At 44.8% G+C, this 22,643-nt stretch overlaps 1 protein-coding gene and 1 pseudogene across 1 annotated transcript; both read right to left on the bottom strand.

Annotated features, from left to right (window-relative positions):
• Nucleotides 1–250: 250 nt before the first annotated feature.
• LOC134396345 (zinc finger protein 345-like) lies at nucleotides 251–6,701 on the bottom strand. Its single transcript, XM_063122812.1, has 4 exons — nucleotides 6,679–6,701; nucleotides 4,689–4,768; nucleotides 2,862–2,988; nucleotides 251–2,618 (listed from the first exon to the last, which is right to left on the bottom strand). The coding sequence occupies exons 2-4, from the start codon at nucleotides 4,758–4,760 to the stop codon at nucleotides 703–705; spliced, it is 2,115 nt and encodes a 704-aa protein (XP_062978882.1). The 5' UTR covers nucleotides 4,761–4,768; nucleotides 6,679–6,701; the 3' UTR covers nucleotides 251–702.
• LOC134395732 (zinc finger protein 436-like) lies at nucleotides 4,765–21,994 on the bottom strand (annotated as a pseudogene).
• Between the last annotated feature and the right edge of the window lie 649 nt (nucleotides 21,995–22,643).

Below are 22,643 nucleotides of genomic sequence, written 5' to 3'. Positions count from 1 at the left end.
TTGGGATAAGATTCTTCAAGAAATAGGATGGAAATCACCGATCAAGAGATTTGTAAACCACCAGAGTTAGCTTTATTGAATATGTTTGTAAAAGAAAATAGAGATGAGGGGAAAAAATTAATTGGCTTTTTGTTGACAGACTTGAAGCGATTAAGAGCAAGTAACTGGAAGACAGTTCACATGTTAACAATAGCTATGTGGAAAAAGAAAATTTGAGACATCAGCCCCGTTCAGACAACACGTTAAACCACGCTGCTTAACCACAAAAAGGTTAATGGGACGCCACTTCATGGGATGATTGCTATTAATTGCTTCTCGGCTTCTGCTGGTGTCGGACCGTAATAATGTGATTTGATTTGATTTGCTTCTCGGCTGTCAACGAAAAGCCAAATACATTTTTCTCGTCGCTCTCTATTTTCTTTTACAAACGTATTCAATAATGCCAACTGTGTTTTACAAATTTCTTGATTGGTAATATTTCCCCTATTTCTTAGAAGAATCTTATCCCATTAAGCTCTTTGTGGTTAAGCAGCATGGTTTAGTGTGTTGTCTGAACGGGGCCACAGCATTAAATGAAAGCTGTGAATTTTTTGACATGAATTTATCACAGAAGGATTTCTCACACTGCAAGCATTTAAATGGTTTTGTTCCCGTGTGAATTCTTTGATGTGCAGTAAGAGCATGATTCCAAGTGAATACCTTTCAACACTCCAGGCATTTAAATGGCTTCTCCCCTGTGTGAATTCTTTGATGTTTAGTAAGTTTATTGCTCTGAGTATAGGCCTTTCCACACTCCAGGCATTTAAATGGCTTCTCACCTGTATGAACTATTTGATGTTTATAAAGTTTATCACTCCGACGGAAGGCCTTTCCACACTCCAGGCATTTAAATGGCTTCTCTCCTGTGTGGATTCTTTGATGTTCAGTAAGTTTATTGCTCCGAGCACAGGCCTTTCCACACTCCAGGCATTTAAATGGCTTCTCACCTGTGTGTATCCTTTGATGTGCAGTAAGAGCATGAAACCAACTGAATGCCTTTCCACACTCCAGGCATTTAAATGGCTTCTCACCTGTGTGAACTCTTTGATGCGAAATAAGTGAACTACTCTCAGAGAAGGCCTTTTCACACTTCAGGCATTTAAATGGCTTCTCTTCTGTGTGAATTCTTTGATGTTCAGTAAGTTTATTGCTCCGACGAAAGGCCTTTCCACACTCCAGGCATTTAAATGGCTTCTCAGCTGTGTGTATCCTTTGATGTGCAGTAAGAACATGAAACCAACTGAATGTCTTTCCACACTCCAGGCATTTAAATGGCTTCTCACCTGTGTGAACTCTTTGATGTGAATTAAGTGAACAACTCTGAGAGAAGGCCTTTCCACACTCCAGGCATTTAAATGGCTTCTCACCTGTGTGTATCCTTTGATGTGCTGTAAGTTGTCCACTCTGAGTGAAGCTCTTTCCACACTCCAGGCATTTAAATGGCTTCTCACCTGTGTGTATCCTTTGATGTGCAGTAAGAGCATGAAACCAACTGAATGCCTTTCCACACTCCAGGCATTTAAATGGCTTCTCACCTGTGTGAACTCTTTGATGACCAGTAAGATGTCCACTCTGAGTGAAGCTCTTTCCACACTCCAGACATTTAAATGGCTTCTCCCCTGCATGGATTGGTTGATGTTTTGTAAGCTGTATACTCTGAGTGAAGCTCTTTCCACACTGCAGGCATTTAAATGGCTTCTCTCCTGTGTGAATTCTTTGATGTTTAGTAAGTTGTCCACTCTGAGTGAAACTCTTCCCACACTCCAAGCATTTAAATGGCTTCTCTCCGGTGTGAATTCTTTGATGTGCAGTAAGACCAGAATTCGAAGAAACTGCCTTTCCACACTCCAGGCATTTAAATAGCTTCACCCCTGTGTGAATTCTTTGATGTGTAGTAAGTTTATCACTCTGACGGAAGGCCTTTCCACACTCCAGACATTTAAACGGCTTCTCTCCTGTGTGGATTCTTTGATGTTCAGTAAGTTTATCGCTCCGACCAAAGGCCTTTCCACACTCCAGGCATTTAAATGGTTTCTCCCCTGTGTGTATCCTTTGATGTGAAGTAAGACCATGATTCCAACCGAACGTCTTTCCACACTCCAGGCATTTAAATGGCTTCTCACCTGTGTGAATTCTTTGATGTTCAGTAAGATGTCCACTCCGAGTGAAGCTCTTTCCACACTCCAGGCATTTAAATGGCTTCTCCCCTGTGTGTATCCTTTGATGTGCAGTAAGAGCAGAATTCGAAGAAACTGCCTTTCCACACTGCAGGCATTTAAAGGGCTTCTCATCTGTGTAATTCCTTTGATTTGAATAAAGTAAGTCACACCAACTTAAGGCCTTTCTGCACTTCAGACTCATAAATGGTTTCTTCTCTGTGTGGATTCTCAGATGTTCTCTGAGGGTAGCTTTATCACAGAAACTTTTACTGCACTTTGAGCATTTCAGTTGCTTCTCTCCTGTGTGGATTTTCAAATGAGTATTTAGATTTCTCTGCTCTTTTCGTTCTTCAGGACTCGCTCTTTCTAAGAATACTCCCTGTCCTTCTTCTGCCTTGATCCCTGGCACATCACAGGTCTCTACAGAAAGAAAACGGGAGTCTCAAATCAAGGAACAAAATTAATTCCTTGTGACAGAACAGAGAAAATCAACACAAAACCTGTGATGCAATCTCAACCCCTCCCAACCTGTAGAACAGAGCCCACGATCCTGCCAGACTGGCATGGATCTGAAGGATGTTCAATCACGCCACAGTTATAAACATATTTTTAGCCTTTGTAAACATGCTGTTTTTCTCAACCCATGGAAAAAGCAGATCGTACCCAAATATGCCACATTTGCAAAGTTCTCCATCATAACTTGTTCGTGCAGAATCCTTTGGCTCAGATCCAGCAGAGACCACTCCTCCTTGGTGAAATACACGGCCACCTCTTTGAAGAGCACTAAACCCTGGAGCAGGAGGAGAATGAAAATCATACGGTTTCTACTCACAGACAATGTTGCGATTCTTCTAGAAGCTGGGAAAAGCTACTCCAAGCCACTGCAGTCACTTGCACCGCCAGTGACCATGATGGGTCTTGGAGTAGCCCCCGACTAAGAACCCGATCTTTCAGAGGGAGCAACCAAGTGTGATTCGGTCCCATGACCTGTGAGGGTATCTTCACAGTGCTGCTGCCCCGTCCCAGCATTCACTTAAAACCCTGCAGGATTCCAGCTTTTGTGGGGGGAAAGCTAATCCCCATGGCGGGAGGGTCCGTGTTCTTCCCCATGGCCATGCAGCTCCTCAGGCCCACCCCCTGCACTCTGCCCAGCCTCTCCAGTCTCCCAATGGTCCCAATCCACCCCAACTTAATGTCAAAGAGATGTCACCGTAAGCAGAAGGTGGAACGACAAGACCTTGCATCAAATCAATGACATTGGTCTAAATCAGTGGTTCCCAAAGTGGACGGTACTGCCCCCTTGGGGGAAGTGGGATTGCATAGGGGGGTATTAAGAAGCAAGGGAGCGGCAGGGGGGCGCTAAGAGGCAAAGGGGGTGCTCGCGGTGGTCTTTTCCGAGAAGCGCCTCTCCAGAAGGTCTTAAAACCCAGGGACATTTTTATGGGAGAAGGTAGTTTGGTCCCAAGCCATATAGGGGAAGAATCCACACATGTATTAATACCGTTAAAGAAGAGTCCTTTTAACGGTGAATTGAAATGTTTCAAAAGCACCAAAACGCTACTGAAGAGACTCTGCTTGGTGGGCCCTGCCACGCTGGCTGCAAAACAGAGGCGTTCGCTCTCTTTTCCCTCCCTTGGCAAGCCTGTGGCAGGTGCCTCCCATTTAAAGGGGCCGTGTGCAGTGCGGCCTCTTTTTCATTCTCGGCTCAGCTCCTGTACCCGGCTGCCACCGTCACTGCTCAGCCCGGGCGCCCACACCAGCAGGATCCAAAGGAGCGCGGCCCCTTTAAATGGGAAGCACCCGCCCCAGGCTTGCCGAGGGAGGGAGGGAAAAGATGTAATTAGATTTTGAATAAATATTCAATAAATTGTTACTGTTTTGAATTTTATTATTATTATCTTCCTTAGTGGGTCGTTAAAAACTGCAATTCTGAAAAATGACTTTTATAGTGTAGGGTAGGGGGCACTGGGCATGAGTTTGTGGAACCAAGGGGGCGGTGACCTGAAAAAGTTTGGGAACCACTGGTCTAAATCCTTGACTTTCTAAATTCACAGCTTGAGGGGAAAGCTCAATGGTGGCTGTGAATTGGTGACTGCATCATATAACAAACTTAGCACTACTGTGCAGCCCTCTCAGGGTAAATAGGGCATCTAGAGAGACACCCCTAGTTGAAACCCAGACTAGAAGGTGTCTAGGTGATCAGTATCCTCCAAAGGCTATGGATCCCTCTAGCCCAGTATTGTCAACACTGACTGGCAGCTCCTTTCCTAGCCTTTCTACCTGGAGATGCATTAAACCAGGGCCTTCACCACTATCATTTTACCCCAGGGCTTCTATCCTCCCTTGACAGTACCGAGAGCTTTTGAAGTTGGCATCTTTGACAAAAACCAAAGAGAAAGCAAGAAATTCTTTCGGGCCCTGGGAGGAGTGCAAGGGATAGAGGCACCCAGGCCACCCCCTGTCCATCCCCTCATTGGTTTCTCCCCCTACCTGATCTGGTCGCTCAGGACCCATTTCTCCTCCACCACAAAGAAGAGATGACTTGTGAGGTATTACCAGCATTTCTTCACCTGCGAAGGAGAGAAAAGTGTTGGGAAGAATCCTTTCGACATATTTTGGATTTTTATGCACATTAGACATCTCAGGTGTGTGGAGCAGGACTTCAGGGTGGGGGAACTCTCCTCACATTGGTCTTGGGGACTATTCCTGATGCTGGACTGCAGGCAGGACATCTTAGATGGCTGAACCCTCCTACATGTGGAAACCAGGGGAGAGGCTGAGGGGGAAAAGCACCTCTGGAAATGGTGAACTGCAAGTCCCATCAGCCCTGGCCAGAATTGCCACAACCAAACATTCAGATAGACAGACAGACGAATTGAAATACCATTTCGTCACGGAAGCGAGTATGCAAAGCTGTGGGTTTACAAAAAACGACAGGCTAGAGAGGAGCGGAAGTGGCCGCTGGATTGGCACGTGGCTCGTGTGCTCCAATTAACGTGGCCAGTAATGCAACCCTGTCCAGGTCTACGCTGACGTTTAACTCTTTTGATGCCATAAGAACATAAGAGGAGCCCGGCTGGGTCAGAGAAAGGGTCCATCTAGTCCAGCACTCTGTTCACACAGTGGCCCACCAGACCACCCATACGCAGGACACAAAACACAACGCTCCCACCCATGTTGCCCTTTTCTGCACTTTTTCCAGCTCTGTCTACCGTATCTTTTTTATACCGGTGACCAGAACTCAACACAGTATTCTAAGTGTGGTCGTACCATAGAGTTGTATAAGGGCCGTACGATATGGGCATTTTTATTCTCAACTAGCTGATATAGCCAGTGTGGTACAGTGGCTAAAGTGTTGGGCTGAGATCCGGCTTCTAGTCCCTGTTCTGCTACGGAAACCCACTGGGTGATTTGGGGCCAGCCACAGGCTTCTAGTCCTAACCCGTGCTTTATTTAAAACCAGCCACTCTGCAAGCCAGTACTACACACCTCCCAGTATGCCAGGCCTGCAGTGCAGCCTTCCTCCATCTTGGCTCAAAGGCATCTGGGAGGAATTAGCCAGAAACCAGCCAAGGAAGCTGAGCCCTGGGAGAAGATGGCGGCATGGCAGGAAGGGACCTCATTCATGACTCCCACGACTGGAATATAGCAATTGTTCAAAAGAGAACAGAAGAAACAGAAAGGAGGCGGAGTTGCACTGTATGTTAAAAATACCTATCCCTGCACAGAAATACAGGCGGATGAGACTGGGAAAATCAAAGCTTTCCCAGTCTTTGGAAAAGTTTTCCTAGTCTTTGGGGGGGAGGGGGGTAAAAGTAGCTCACCTTGCCTAGGGCGCAAAAGAGTCTGACACCGCCCCGCCTGTGAGCGCTTACAGGGAAGAATGTGGGGGGGAGGGAGGGGAGCGCAGGGGGCGCCGGAGTCAGTGGGGCAGGAGAAGCCCTTGGGGGCGGCGTGGAAAGGGGGCGCTTCTCTTTCTCTCTCTCCCCCCTGCCCGCTCCGGCTACCACAGCCTGCCCTCGCCTGCACTGGAGGGGTCTTGGGGGGCTCCGGGAACCGCGCCTTCTCTCCTTTCGCAACGACAACGGCTGCCGCCACTGAAGCGGGATAAAAGGGAAATGCGCCATCTTGCAGGGGGCTCCTGCGAGCGGCGGCCGAGCTCTGGACAGCGCTCGCAACCCAGGCGTCCGAGTGGGTCCTGCGGGGAGGGGGCAGGCGTGGGGAGGGGTCCGCCGGCTTTCCCGACCCAGTCAGGCGCTCGGCTCAACCCTGGGACCCAGCGCCAGGCCAGCCGCCAAGAGTGCAGAGAGCGCGGGGAGCGCGCAGGCAGGCAATGCCCCCTCCCCTCCCCTCCCCTCCCCTCCCTTCCCTCTCCCCGCCTGGACTCGCCTCTCCGGCCGGGAAAGCAGAGCCCCATCCCGCCTTTCCCTTCCAAGGCAGCCGCCCAGGTGTCCCCGAAGGCTCGCAGTCCTCTCCTCACCTGCCCCTTCCACGCAGCCTCCACCGCTCACGCCCCGTCCTCGCGCGCACTGAAGGGGCGAGTAGGAACACGCGGGTGTAAACCACGCCGATGGCCAAGCAGAGAGCAAATGGCAAGGAAACCTAGACGTAAACGGATAGAGGAATCAGAAAACCACATTCCGAAACCCGTTCCCGGCCATAATCCGTATTCTGCAAAACAGGCCGGAGCGGCGACTTCCAAGTCACACATTAGTAGTTGTGACAGATATAATAAGCTCCAAAACTTCCACGGAAATTAGCTGGAAAAGAAAATGATGGGTGAGGCACAATCTATTGTTGGGGAGTTGCCTTGAATGGCAACTTCTCTGTGAGAATAAGAGTAAAGAAAGTTTCACAACGCCGGAGCCGATGACAATGGGTTAACCTGCGTCAAACAATTGGTCCGCTTCGCTCCCTCTTATCCACACAGGGCTGAGATAGACAAGACAATAAACATCCAATTAGCAATTGCGTAATTGGCTTTTAAAAATAAATTCCATGTTTGGACGGGGTGGTGGTGGAATCGATCAAGATTGTGGAATGGGGACATTAACATTTTGTCTCCTGGAGTAATCCCAATCTGGATCGGGTGCCTGCAACTACCGTCAGCATTGAAAAAAAGGAGCTATTCACCTCAAGGAAATCATTTCTCATTATGCAAATAGCAATTGTGGGGATTAAAGCCCGACCAGCCCTCACGATAGAGTCGCAATATGAATTATACTATTTATTTATTTATTTATTTAAAACATTTGTTATCCGCCTTTCAGGGCAGACAATTGGATTACACCCAGCTGTGCTAGAATAGCAGTAAATTATATCCATTGCATTCAAACGAAGAACGCTGAAGAAGGACCTGAGAGCTGAAATGTGTTGGGAGCTGTTTCATTACATTAAAGATCCCCTTTTTTCTACCCCTTTGACCTGGGCTATTTTGGCAGAACACTTCTATCCCACCTACTTCCCAGAAACTCATGGCTAACTATAATGGTCTTCCCCCAATTTTCTCATTGCAACTACCCTGTGGGATAGGTTAGGCTGAGAGATGTGAATGAGAACATGTCACTGTCTTTGCAGATCCTAGCTTCTAATTCTGTGAAAGTTTATGAACTGTTCCATTTAGTACAATGAATGTGGTTTATTCAATTGCCTTCATGCACAGAGAAGTTGCCATGCTGGGCAATTTCCCAACAACAGATTGTGCCTCATTCTGCTCACCCATAATTTGCTTTTCCAGCTTATTTTGGGAATATGAACTATGCCCCAGAACGGGAATCGGAACCTGGCTTTCATGGAAGTTTCAGAGGTTATTATATCTTTCCCATCTAGTAATTTGTGACCAGTGAGTTTGGTTGACTTACCTCACTTGGAAGTGCCGTTCCGGCCTCTTTTGCGAAAAATGGACTATAGCCCGGAAAGGGTATTGGAACGTGGTCTTCATGGACGTTTTGGTGCTTATTACTTTTGTATGGGTGCGGTTTGCCACTCAAGTTTCCTCCCTTCTTGTTCATTACAGGTTGGTTTAAAAATATGTATGTGCATGGCAATTTAAGTTTTTAATTAAGAACTAACTCAGTAGGAGTTAGGGCAGTGAGATATGCCTAAAAATTGGCTGTTAGAACAAGAAATTGCATTGTTTTATCGTGAATTTCTATCGTATTTGTATGGGTGTTGTCCTCATTCTTTTATACTAAATATTGGTTTTGCTATTTGTTTGTTTTAGCTCCTGAGGAAGGATTCCTTTGAATCTGAAACATTGAACCATTTTAAAGTTGGAAACAATAAAACGTTCATTGTATATCAGCCACAGCACCAGTTTGTCCCTCCTTTCTCTCCAACTTCCATTGGTGCTATTCCCTCTCACCCAGCCGCTTATAGCATCCCTGCCCTGTGACGGGTGGGCTTCGTTGATTACAATCATTCGGAAGTGGCCGTTCCAGGCCATCCGTTCTGTTCCGAATGTTATTCTATGAATTAGGGGTTAATAGCGATATACTATGTTAGAATTTGTATTGTATGTATTCTGGATTGCAAGGATTTTAGTCATGAATTATTGTTCTCAAGTGTTTCTGACACATACCACTGTTTTTGGCTCCCCTATGAGGGAAAGTTACAACAGCTGCTGGGATTGTTTAGCTTGGGAAAAGGGGGCGAAGGGGAAATGTGATAGAGGTGTACAAAATGGTGGAGAATGTGGAGAGGGAGAGATTTTTCTCCCTCTGCCTTAATACAAGAACATAGGACCATCCCAGGAAGCTGGTTGGTATAATCCTACTGGTGCTTCTGGACCTCTCAGCAGCTGTCAATACCATTGACTGTTGTATCTTTCTGGATCTTTTGTCTAGATTGTGCTTGGGAGGCCTGGTTTTATAGCAGTTCTGGCCCTTTCTGGAGGAGGAGTCTCAGAAAGTGGTGCTGGAGGACAACTAATTCTACCCCACGCCGTTAGCCTGTGGGGTGCCGCAAGGTTCTATCTCGTCCCCCAAGCTTTTTAACATCTACATGAAACTGCTGGGGGAGGGGGAGTCATTAGGAGGTTTGGGCCAAAGTGACCTCCATCAGATGAGCGATTTATTGCACGTTCATTACAGGATACTCATAAATTTTTGTGGGTCCCTATCATGACGTTGTCTGCCTCACGCCCCTTCTGGCCTTCCTCACGTGACAAAAAACACCTCATTAAGTCCAATATATTTTTAAAGCAGAACTTGCCGCTATCTCGGCCTATGTGCAGGAGAAGCAGCATGATCAGAATGGCCAAGTGAACGGGCACGTTGTTTACTTCCTCTTTCAAAAAAGGAAGTAACCAGAAACGAAAGCGGGGGCAGAAAAGCGACAGTAGGGAAATGTGATATCCCCCCATCTGATGGAGCTCAAAATGCAGATGATGCTCAGCTCTACCTCTTGTTTCCCGCTGCATATCCCAGGGAGGCTGGGGAACTCTGGAGCCAGTGTCCGCAGGTTGTTTTGGGATGGGTGAGGGTGAACAAGACAAAACTTAATCCAGACAAGATGGAGGCACTGTGGGTTGGGAAACCAACTACTATAGATGGAAGCTTACTGGTCTTTGATGGGGTTGCTTTCCCCCCCCCCCTAAACTTCACATTAAAAAGACTTAATAACATGGGCATCAGTACACATCCCTAATACAAACCAATTAAATTTCCTACAGAAGATTCTGTCCAAAATTAACAGATTTTGAAGATCTGGTAAAAAGTATTGTAGGAGATTTGAATTACAATTTACAGGGGTCAAGACCAAGGAGTGAAATTACAAAGAATAACTTCAAAGCAGGGTAGAAAAGTATATTTAAAAAAAATGATTTTTATAATACATGGATTGGAATAAAGCCTAATGAGTACTCACAACAACAACAACAAAAGGAAATTGGGCAAGTTAGAATAACAGACCATGCCCAAATTAAAGCATATGCAGAGAGAGACGAAAAAAGAAAAACAATTATATATGGAGATTGAACCCCATTTTATTAACTAAGGAAGATGTTTAAAGACAAAATAAAAAGAAAGATATTTTGAAGGAAACAGCAGAAACAATCAGATGGGAAACAAGCAAAGCAACAATAAGGGGAGTATGTATACAAGAATTAAGCATAAAGAAAATAGAGGAGAATAAAAATTAATTTGCTTTTTGTTGACAGCTGAGAAGCAATCAAGAGCAAGTAACTGGAAGACAGTTCACATGTTAACAATAGCTATGTGGAAAAAGAAAATTTGAGACATTGGCCCCATTCAGACAACATGCTAAACCACGCTGCTTAACCACAAAAAGCTTAATGGGACGCCACTTCACGAGATGAGGATGGATGTTTAAAGAAAAAATAAAAATGAATATAGAAAGATATTTTGAAGGAAACAACAGAAACAATCAGATGGGAAATGAGCAAAGCAACAATAAGGGGAGTATGTATAAAAGAATTAAGCATAATAAAGAAAAAGGATAAAGAGAAGGAGACATCGGATCCAGAAATCAACAGATTAAAGGAGCAGTAGAAGTACACTGCAGGGATTAGGGGGAAAAGGCAAATCTGAGGAAGGCAAAAGAAGTACTAGAAATAAATAATGATAGGAATATGCTATAAGTTAAGCAAAGGTACTATGAGTTTATGGGCAAAAGCTCAAAATTGTTAGCAAATAGAGTTTTAAAAAAAGAGGGTTAGGAACAGAATTTTAGCCTTAAAAACAAAAAAGAGCGCTAAGAAATATGATCAAAAGGAAATGGGAGAAATATTACAAAAACATTTCAAAGATCTTCATGAAGGAAAAGAGACAGAAGTAAAACAGATTCAGGAATATCAGGGTAAAGCAAAAATATCCCCATTAAAAGAAAAACAGAAACAGTATTTAGAAGCTGAGCTAGAAGACAAAAGAGCTAAAAAAAGAGCTAGAAAACAAGAAATCACCAGGTTGAGATGGGTTTACATGTGAATTTTATAATCCATATGTGAATGTGTTGGTGCTGCAACTGAAGAAAATATATCACAAAATACAAGAACCCAACCCAACCCCCAAAATGGACACAAACTGCAATAGTTTTTGTCCAGGTTATCTGAAAGACCGTATTCTCCCATATGAGCCTGACGGACGTGCTCTGAGATCTTCTGGAGAGGCCTTTCCCTCACTCCCACCGACATCCTAGGTACGCTGGAGAGGGCCTTCTCGGTGGCTGCTCCAAAGCTCTGGAACTCCCTTCCCGGCTGGCTCTCTCTGTGCTACAGTTTCAGAGGCAGGCAAAACTTTTTTCTTTCAGCAGGCTTTGGGAATTATACTGGACCTGTGTTAACGTATTGGATCCCCCCCCCCGCCTTTTAACCTGTTGCTTAACAAACATTTTTTTAATTCAGTTGTTGCCAAAACTGTGGACACGGTTTGAAATTTTCATGTTTTGAACTTTGCATGCTTATATATAGAAAACGTTCTGTTTCACGAAATTCAACTGTTTTATATATCAATTAAAAGTTCTGATTCACGTAATACAACAATCCTGCTTCTTTTCCTGGGTGTCCAATCAACTCTTTTCTTTTCTGCCGTTGCTCTATTTATGATATACGGACGTACACTTTTAATTTGAGCAATACTTCAAATATTCACACAATCTCCAATTGCGCTTCAGTTTCAGAACAAACAGCAAAACTGACTTTCCCCAACTTGAAACATGTCGTATCGCAGCTACTGCCATGTGACTGGTCCCCAGAACAAGGACTGTGTATAACAACACAAATATATAGAATCTTAATAAAGCAGGAGATGAAGAGAAAGTAACAATAAAAAAAGATACGGAAAGAGACATTCAAGATGTTGTAGAGGATGGAAAATGGGAAAAACATTTTTGACAGATTTACTTTTGAAATAACATTCACAAAAATAAAAGGTGCGCTAAAATGAATTCAGACGTGGTATTTGACACTGGTGTATTTGACAAAAATGAATACGAAATTATCACCATTGTGTTGGAGAGGATGTAAAAGTAATGGAACCCAAATTCACATGTGTTGGGAATGTAGGAAGGTCAGGAAATTTTGGGATAAGATTCTTCAAGAAATAGGGGGGAAATCAGCGATCAAGAGATTTGTAAAACACCAGAGTTAGCGTTATTGAATGTTTGTAAAAGAAAATAGAGATGAGGAAAAAAATTAATTGGCTTTTTGTTGACAGCTGAGAAGCAATTAAGAGCAAGTAACTGGAAGACAGTTCACATGTTAACAATAGCTATGTGGAAAAAGAAAATTTGAGACATTGGCCCCGTTCAGACTTGGCTTTATATTTGATTCCTCGCTCTCCTTTATTCCTCATATCAAGGCAGTAGCTAAATCTTGTCGTTTCTTCCTGTATAATATTGCCAGGATTCGACCATTTTTGTCTGTCTCTTCTGCCAAGACTCTCGTTCACGCACTGGTTATCTCTCGGTTGGACTACTGCAACCTCCTCCTTTCTGGCCTCCCCTCATCTCACATCAGTCCGCTGGTCTCTGTCCACCACTCTGCCGCTAAGATCATCTTCCTGGCCCGCCGCTCTGACCATGTCACTCCGCTTCTGAAATCTCTTCATTGGCTCCCAATTCATTCCAGAATCCAATATAAACTTCTCCTGTTGACCTTCAAAGCTTTTCACGGTCTAGCTCCTGCCTATCTCTCCTCTCTCATCTCACACTATTGCCCCGCTCGTGCTCTTCGCTCCTCTGATGCCATGCTTCTTGCCTGCCCAAGGGTCTCTACTTCCCTTTCTCGGCTTCGCCCATTTTCCTCTGCTGCCCCTCATGCCTGGAATGCTCTTCCAGAACACCTGAGAACTACCAACTCAATCACAGCTTTTAAAACACAGCTAAAAACTTTTCTTTTCCCTATAGCTTTTAAACTTTGAGTTTGTTCTGACTCTATACTGTTAGCTTCACCCTTCCCGGTGCCTGTTTACACTTCCCTGTGCCTGTTTGCATTCTCTTTCCCTCCTTATTGTTTACTACAACTTTATTAGATTGTAAGCCTATGCGGCAGGGTCTTGCTATTTACTGTGTTATCTGTACAGCACCATGTACATCGATGGTGCTATATAAATAAATAATAATAATAATAACACGCTAAACCATGCTGGTTAACCACAAAAAGGTTAATGGGACGCCACTTCATGGGATGATTGCTATTAATTGCTTCTCGGCTTCTGCTGGTGTCAGACGGTAATAAAGTGATTTGATTTGATTTGCTTCTCGGCTGTCAACAAAAAGCCAAGTACATTTTTCTCGTCCCACTCTATTTTCTTTTAAAAACATATTCAATAACTCCAACTCTGATGTTTTACAAATCTCTTGATCGGTAATATTTTCCCTATTTCTTGGAGAATCTTATCGCATTAAGCTTTTTGTGGTTAAGCAGCATGGTTTAGTGTGTTGTCTGAACGGGGCCACAGCATTAAATGAAAGCTGTGAATTCTTTGACCTGAATGTATCACAGAAGTATTTCTCACACTGCAAGCATTTAAATGGTTTTGATCCCGTGTGAATACTTTGATGTGCAGTAAGAGCATGATTCCAAGTGAATGCCTTTCCACACTTCAGGCATTTAAATGGCTTCTCCCCTGTGTGAATTCTTTGATGTTTAGTAAGTTTTCCACTCTGAGTGAAGCTCTTACGCCCTTAAATGGCTTCTAACCTGTGTGAACTCTTTGATGTGAAATAAGTGGTCCACTCTGGGTGAAGCTCTTTCCACACTCCAGGCATTTAAATGGCTTCTCCTCAGTGTGAATTATTTGATGTTTAGTAAGTTTTCCACTCTGGTGAAGCTCTTTCCACACTACGCTTTTAAATGGCTTCTCCCCTGTGTGACTTCTTTGATGTCCAGTAAGATGTCCACTCTGAGTGAAGCTCTTTCCACACTCCAGGCATTTAAATGGCTTCTCCCCAGTGTGAATTCTTTGATGTTTGTCCACTGTGAGTGAAGCACTGTGAGTGAAGTTGTCCACTGTGAGTGAAGCACTTTCCACACTCAAAGCATTAAAATCTCTTATCCCCAGTGTGTGTCCTCTGATGTTCAGTTAGAGATTTATTCCAAGAGAATGCCTTCCCACACTCCACGCATTTAAATGGCTTCTCTCCTGTGTGACTTCTTTGATGTCCAGTAAGATGTCCACTCTGAGTGAAGCTCTTTCCACACTCCAGGCATTTAAATGGCTTCTTACCTGTGTGAAGTCTTTGATGTAAAATAAGATGTCCAGTCTGAGTGAAGCTCTTTCCACACTCCAGGCATTTAAATGGCTTATCCCCAGTGTGAAGTCTTTGATGTGAAATAAGATGTCCAGTCTGAGTGAAGCTCTTTCCACACTCCAGGCATTTAAATTGTTTATCCCCGGTGTGTATCCTTTGATGTGCAGTAAGACCGTGATTCCAAGTGAATCCCTTTCCACACTCCAGGCATCTAAATGGCTTTTCACCTGTGTGTATCATTTGATGTGCAGTGAGAGCTTGAAACCAACTGAATGTCCTTCCACACTCCAGGCATTTAAATGGCCTCTCACCTGTGTGAACTCTTTGATGTGAAGTAAGATGTCCACTCTGAGTAAAGCTCTTTCCACACTCCAGGCATTTAAATGGCTTCTCCGCTGTGTGTATCCTTTGATGTGCAGTAAGAGCAGAATTCGAAGAAACTGCTTTTCCACACTGCAGGCATTGAAATTGATTCTCTCCTGTATGGATATGTTGATGTTCTGTAAGTTCTATACTCTGAGTGAAGCTCTTTCCACACACCAGGCATTTGAATGGCTCCTCCCCACTGTGAATTCTTTGATGTACAGTAAGAGCAGAATTCGAAGAAACTGCCTTTCCACACACCAGGCATTTAAATGGCTTCTCACATTTGTGAACTCTTTGGCCCTTAATCCCTGGCACATCACAGGTCTCAACAGTATTTAGATTTCTCTGCTCTTTTCGTTCTTCAGGACTCACTCTTTCTAAGAATACTCCCTGTCCTCCTTCTGCCTTGATCCCTGGCACATCACAGGTCTCTACAGAAAGAAAACGGGAGCCTCAAATCAAGGAACAAAATTAATTCCTTGTGACAGAACAGAGAAAATCAACACAAAACCTGTGATGCCATCTCACCCCCCCTCCCAACCTGTAGAACAGAGCCCACAATCCTGCCAGACTGGCATAGGAGTCTGAAGGGTGTTCAATCACGCCACAGTTATTAAGATCTGCTAAACATTTTTTAGCCTTTTTGAACGTGCTGGTTTTCTCAACCCATGGAAAAAGCAGAGCGTACCCAAATATGCCACGTTTGCAAAGTTCTCCATCATAACTTGTTCGTGCAGAGTCCTTTGGCTTGGGTCCAGCAGAGACCACTCCTCCTTGGTGAAATACACGGCCACCTCTTTGAAGAGCACCAAGCCCTGGAGCAGGAGGAGAAAGAAAATCATACGGTTTCTACTCATAGTCAGTGTTGCGATTCTTCTAAAGTATCCTCCAAAGGCCATGGATCCCTCTAGTCCAGTATTGTCAACGCTGACTGGCAGCTCCTTTCCTAGTCTCACCACCTGGAGGTGCATGCAAAGCACGGCCTCTACCACTAAGCTCCAGCCCGTGCCAGGTTTAGCCTGGGGGCTTCTATCCTCCCTTGACAGTCCTGAGAGCTTTTGAAGTTGGCATCTTTGACAAAACCAAAGAGGAAGCAAGAAATTCTTTCGGTCCCTGGGAGGGGTGCAAGGGAGAGGGGCACCCAGGCCACCCCCTGTCCATCCCCTCATTGCTTTCTTCCCCTACCTGATCTGGTCGCACAGGACCCATTTCTCCTCCACCATGAAGAAGGGGTGACTTGTGAGGTATTACCAGCATTTCTTCACCTGCAAAGGAGAGAAAGGTATTGGGAAGAATCCTTTCAACATATTTTGGATTTTTATGCACATTAGACATCTCAGGTGTGTGGGGCTGGACTTCAGGGTGGGGGAACTCTCCTCACATTGGTGTTGGGGACCATTCCGGATGCTGGACTGCAGGCAGGACATCTTAGATGGCTGAAACCCTCCTACATGTGGAAACCAGGGGAGAGGCTGAGGGGGAAAAGCACCTCTGGAAATGGTGAACTGCAATTCCCATCAGCCGTGGCCAGAATTGCCACAACCAAACATTCAGATAAATACAGACAGACAATAAAATAAAATACCATTTCGTCACGGAAGCGAGTATGCAAAGCTGTGGGTTTACAAAAAACAACAGGCTACAGAGGAGCGGAAATGGCCGCTGGATTGGCACGTGGCTCGTGTGCTCCGATTAACGTGGCCAGAAATGCAATCCTGTCCAGGTCTATGCCGACGTTTAACTCTTTTGATGCCATAAGAACATAAGGGGAGCCCGGCTGGGTCAGAGAAAGGGTCCATCTAGTCCAGCACTCCGTTCACACATTGGCCCACCAGACCACCCATACGCAGGACACGGGTGAAACACAACCCTCCCACCCACGTTGCCCTTTTCTGCACTTTTTCCAGCTCTGTCTACCGTATCTTTTTTATACCGGTGACCAGAACTCAACACAGTATTCTAAGTGTGGTCGTACCATAGAGTTGTATAAGGGCCGTACGATATGGGCATTTTTATTCTCAACTAGCTGATATAGCCAGCGTGGTACAGTGGCTAAAGTGTTGGGCTGAGATCCGGCTTCTATTTTATTTTAATTTTTATTTTTCTACAATACTTAAACATACACATTTACATTTTCACATAAAAAAAACAACAACAACATACTACATAATGTTAAAATGTTGAATACATAATATCTTATCTTAATAACATAATCAAGATTAACATACAAGTGCACCCCCCACCTCGGGATCTCATTCCTGATTCCAGAATCTCATACTTTCTTCTGCTGGTGGTTTCCCACTTCCTTTAGAAAACACAAATATTAGGAACTGTTTCCAGATTCCTTCAAAATCATTTGATTTAGCTATACCTCTTCTCCATTTAATATTACTTGTCAATTTATCATTAATAGCTATATCCCATACTTCTTTATACCATTCTTCAATAGAATATTCCCCTTGAATCTTCCAGTTCCTAGCTACAATCAATCTTGGGGCCAGCCACAGACTTCTAGTCCAGCCCACCTCACAGCATTGTTGTTGTCAGGATAAACTGGAGAGGGGGATTATGCACGCCGCCTTGGGTTCCTTGGAGAGAAAAAGGCAGCATATAGCTGTAAATAAATAAATAAATAAACCCAACATTGCTCGAGGCCCCTAAGATATATGTCTGTGAGGTAATAATCTTAAAGTAGTAGGCTGGTGCTACTTCCTTTCTCTCCTCTTTGATCCTCACAACAACCCTGCAATGTAGGCCATTCCTAGGACTGTGACGTAACCTTAAAACGAATTAAATTAGTTTCTCCCACCCGCCTTCAACGCTTGGCCAAGCTGTCCCTATGATTTCCCTTGTCCCCACAGACAACAAGAACTACAACTCCCAGCATGCCTTCTGTTGCGGTGCCTGATTTGGCCAATGCGAATCCCGCCGCTGAAGCTCCCGGAAAGTGAAGTCTGGCCAAGCCAGTCCACACTGCACTGTGCAGTCAGTGCTCATAGGTAGGACTTGAGGGAGCTGGCCGGCTAACTGATGGTTAGCTTGGTCGTAGCTGTTGGCGACAGGCCGAGAACTGTGCCCTCCTTCTCTTCCACTCCTGATGGTGCCTAGTGACTGAGGCAGCTGGCCCCAGGCACACTCCCTTCAGGCCCTTCATGAAATGGATTAAATCGATTTATTCTTCACAAAAGGCACAAATAATTATTAATGGGGAACTATCAAAACCATGTGAAGTACAGAGAGGAACAAGGCAAGGCTGCCCATTGTCACCCCTGTTATTTATCATCGTTTTGGAAATACTGAACAGGGATATAAGACAAGATGAAAAAATTGGAGTGATAAAGATTAAAAAAGAATCATGTAAATTGAGAGCGTTCGCAGAGGGTCTGGTACTCTCTTTGGAAGACCCATTAAAGGGAATAGAAATCCTGATGCATAAACTAAAAGAATTTGGTGTAGTAGCAGGCTTTAAGGTTAATAAACAGAAGACAAAATATTAACAAAAAAATTGAACTCCCAAGAACAATCAAAACTAATAGAAAAAACAGGGTTTAAGATTGAAAAGAAGGTAAAGTACTTAGGAATAATGTTAACAAATAATAACTGTATGTTGTTCTATAATAACTATGTTCAGGTGTGGAATGAAATCAAAAAAGATTTAATTAAATGGGATAAAATGCTGGATAGTAGACCCAGCCCTCCCATGACTGGAATATAGCAATTGAAGGATATAACTCATTCAAAAAGAGCAGAAGAAATAGAAAGGGAGGCGGAGTTGCACTGTATGTTAAAAATACCTATCCCTGCACAGAAATACAGGTGGATGAGATTGGGAAAATCAAAGTTGGCATTTGGGGGGGGGGGAGGGGGGCGATGAAAGTAGCTCACCTTACCTAGGGTGCAAAAGAGTCTGGCACCGGCCCCGCCTGTGAGCGCTTGCAGGGAAGAATGTTTGGGGGAGGGAGGGGAGCGCAGGGGGCGCCGGAGTCAGTGGGGCAGGAGAAGCCCTTGGGGGCAGCGTGGAAAGGGGGCGCTTCTCTCTCTCTCCCCCCTGCCCGCTCCGGCTACCGCAGCCTGCCCTCGCCTGCACTGGAGGGGTCTTGGGGGGCTCCGGGAACCGCGCCTTCTCTCCTTTCGCAACGACAACGGCTGCCGCCACTGAAGCGGGAAAAAAGGGGAAATGCGCCATTTTGCAGGGGGCTCCTGCGAGCGGGGCGGGGGAGGGGTCCGCCGGCTTTCCCGATCCAGTCAGGCGCTCGGCTCAACCCTGGGACCCAGCGCCAGGCCAGCCGCCAAGAGTGCAGAGAGGGCGGGGAGCGCGCAGGCAGGCAGGCAATGCCCCCTCCCCCTCTCTCTCTCTCCGCCTGGACTCGCCTCTCCGGCCGGGAAAGCAGAGCCCCATCCCGCCTTTCCCTTCCAAGGCAGCCGCCCAGGTGTCCCCGAAGGCTCGCAGTCCTCTCCTCACCTGCCCCTTCCACGCAGCCTCCACCGCTCACGCCCCGTCCTCGCGCGCACTGAAGGGGCGAGTAGGAACACGCGGGTGTAAACCACGCCGATGGCCAAGCACAGAGCAAGGGGGCGTGTTGAAACGGCAAGGAAACATAGACGTAAAAGGATAGAGGAGTCAGAAAACCACATTCCGATTCCCGTTCCCGGCCATAATCCGTATTCTGCAAAACAGCCCGGAACGGCGACTTCCAAGTCACACATTAGTAGTTGTGACAGATATAATAAACTCCAAAACTTCCACTGAAACTGTGTTCCGTTACCCGTTCCGGGCTGTAGTCTGTATTCCACAAAATTAGCTGGAAAAGAAAATGATGGGTGAGTAAAATGAGGCACAATCTATTGTTGGGCAATTGCCTGGAATGGCAACTTCTCTGTGAGAAGAAGAGTAAGGAAAGCTTCAGAACATTGCTGATGACAATGTGTTAACCTGCGTCAAAGAATTGGTCCGCTTCGCTCCCTCTTATCCACACAGGGCTGAGATAGACAAGACAATAAACATCCAATTAGCAATTGCGTGATTGGCTTTTAAAAATAAATTCCATGTTTGGACGGGGTGGTGGTGGTATCGATCAAGATTGTGGAATGGGGACATTAACATTTTGTCTCCTGGAGTAATCCCAATCTGGATCGGGACCCTGCAACTACCGTCAGCATTGAAAAAAAGGAGCTATTCACTCCAAGGAAATCGTTTCTTATTATGCAAATAGCAATTGTGGGGATTAAAGTCCGACCAGCCCTCACGATAGAGTCGCAATATAGATTATACTATTTATTTATTTATTTATAACATTTCTTAGCTGCCTTTCAGGGCAGACAATTGGATTACACCCAGCTGTGCTAGAATAGCAGTAAATTATATCCATTGCATTCGAACGAAGAATGCTGAAGAAGGACCTGAGAGCTGAAATGTGTTGGGAGCTGTTTCATTACATTAAAGATCCCCTTTTTTCTACCCCTTTCACCTGGGCTATTTTGGCAGAACACTTCTATCCCACCTACTTCTCAAAACTCATGGCTAACTATAATGGTCTCCCCCCCAATTTTGTCATTGCAACTACCCTGTGGGATAGGTTAGGCTGAGAGATGTGAATGAGAACATGTCACTGCAAGTTTCATAATGGAATGGGTCCCCCTCCCCCAACACACACATCCTAATCTGATATTTTAAGCACTCGACTACAGCACACCACATCTCAACTATGCGCTTTCTGTAGGAAACTGTCCTTGCAGATCCTAGCTTCTAATTCTGTGAAAGTTTATGAACTGTTCCATTTAGTACAATGAATGTGGTTTATTCAATTGCCTTCATGCACAGAGAAGTTGCCATGCTGGGCAATTTCCCAACAACAGATTGTGTCTCATTTTGCTCACCCATAATTTGCTTTTCCATCTTATTTTGGGAATATGAATTATGCCCCGGGACGGGCATCGGAACCTGGCTTTCATGGAAGTTTCAGAGGTTATTATATCTTTCCCATCTAGTAACGTGTGACCGGTGAGTTTGGTTGACTTACCTCACTTGGAAGTGCCGTTCCGGCCTCTTTTGCGAAAAATGGACTATAGCCCGGAAAGGGTATTGGAACGTGCTCTTCATGGACGTTTTGGTGCTTATTACCTTTGTATGGGTGCGGTTTGCCACTCAAGTTTCCTCCCTTCTTGTTCATTACAGGTTGGTTTAAATATATGTGCATGGCAATTTAAGTTTTTAATTAAGAACTAACTCAGTAGGAGTTAGGGCAGTGAGATATGCCCAAAGAGCTTCAGCTATTGGGCGGTATAAAAATGTAATAAATAAATAAAAATAAATAAATAAAAAAAATTGGCTGTTAGAACAAGAAATTGCATTGTTTTATCCTGAATTTCTATTGTATTTGTATGGGTGTTGTCCTCATTCTTTTATACTAAATAATGGTTTTGCAATTTGTTTGTTTTAGCTCCTGAGGAAGGATTCCTTTGAATCTGAAACATTGAGCCATTTTAAATTTGGAAACAATAAAACGTTCATTGTATATCAACCACAGCACCAGAGTTTGTCTCTTTTCTCTCCAACTTCCATTGGTGCTATTCCCTCACCCAGCTGCTTATAGCATCCCTGCCCTGTGACGGGTGGGCTTGGTTGATTTCAATCATTCGGAAGTGGCCGTTCCAGGCCATCCATTCTGTTCCGAATGTTATTCTATGAATTAGGGGTTAATAGCGATATACTATGTTAGAATTTGTATTGTATGTATTCTGGATTGCAAGGATTTTAGTCATGAATTATTGTTCTCAAATGTTTCTGACACATGTAAAGGAAGCCTGAGTCAATCAGTCCTTCCCAAGGGGTCCCTCTGGGGTGTTTCCCCCCCAACGCCCGTATCACGGGACCGGTATAACTTTGGAATAAAGGCACACAGACACTCCAAATAACCAAGATAAAAGTTTATTGTGGAAACACAATTACTAAATAGGAGCTTGGTTGGTAGCAGCTACAAACATGCCAATAAAAAGGATAATATGGGGAAACAGAGGAAGGGAATAAATGAGGTAGATAGATATCAGGCAGAACCACCCACAAATCCATCCAGAAAAGAACAGGCATTCTCTCCACTAGACCTCCCTTCCTCCCTCCGGTCAAAGCGACCAAAACTTGCCTTTAGAAGACCAGACTCTACAAAACAAACAAATCTCTAACTCACTCTCAGCTCACGAGCTGGGCAGCGGCAAACGTCCATGCCTCCAGGCTGAAGACCTGCTCCAACTTAATCCAATCAGCCTTTTTATCTCTCTCCCCCTTAATGAGGGTGATTGCTCTTTCTTCTCACACAAAGCCCAATTAGCCCAGGCAGGAGATAGCCCCCAGGTGCGAAGCCTCTGCCTGACCTCGGGAAGCTGGACTCCCACCTTTTCCCACATACCAAAGCTGGGTCCTGGCGCCGGTTTGAACCATAAACAAGCTGGCCAGATTCCTCCCATAAACATATCAAACTATTCCCTGTCTATCCATCACCACTATGGTTTACTACCTAACAGGAAGATATGGTTTACTACCTACAGAAAAACAGATCTAACTCAGGAACAAATGTAATTCAGAACTCAACTGCATTTTATAACCCCCCCCCCCCCCGGTCCTTCACAACACATACCACTGTTTTTGGCTTCTTCTTCTTCTTCTTTTTTAATATAAAGAGGTTGTGCAGAAGAACCCATTTCATTGGCAAGAGTCCTATGCAGTGAGAGACAATGAGCCCATTCAGAAGACTCCTTAAACCACAACTTTTTGCCTTAGTCACCATGGTTAAAGCTGCGGTTTAAGGTGTCTTCTGAATGGAGCCAATGTGGTGCAAGGAACCCAAGGTGGTTTGTATGAGACTCCTCCTCACC

The sequence above is a fragment of the Elgaria multicarinata genome, chromosome 3 (genome assembly GCF_023053635.1).
Source record: "Elgaria multicarinata webbii isolate HBS135686 ecotype San Diego chromosome 3, rElgMul1.1.pri, whole genome shotgun sequence".
NCBI classification, from domain to species: Eukaryota; Metazoa; Chordata; class Lepidosauria; order Squamata; family Anguidae; genus Elgaria; species Elgaria multicarinata.
Note: the sequence above shows the minus strand (reverse complement) of the source record. Positions and strands in the feature narration are given on the sequence as shown.

Bases quoted from the DNA above. Each gene is read 5' to 3' on its own strand.
- LOC134396345 (XM_063122812.1), bottom strand. From the start codon at position 4,760: ATGCTGGTAATACCTCACAAGTCATCTCTTCTTTGTGGTGGAGGAGAA. The intron at 2,989-4,688 runs GTAGGGGGAGAA...CTCCTGCTCCAG, and splicing joins GTCCTGAGCGACCAGATCAG to GGTTTAGTGCTCTTCAAAGA. The intron at 2,619-2,861 runs GTACGATCTGCT...TTCTTTCTGTAG, and splicing joins TGCAAATGTGGCATATTTGG to AGACCTGTGATGTGCCAGGG.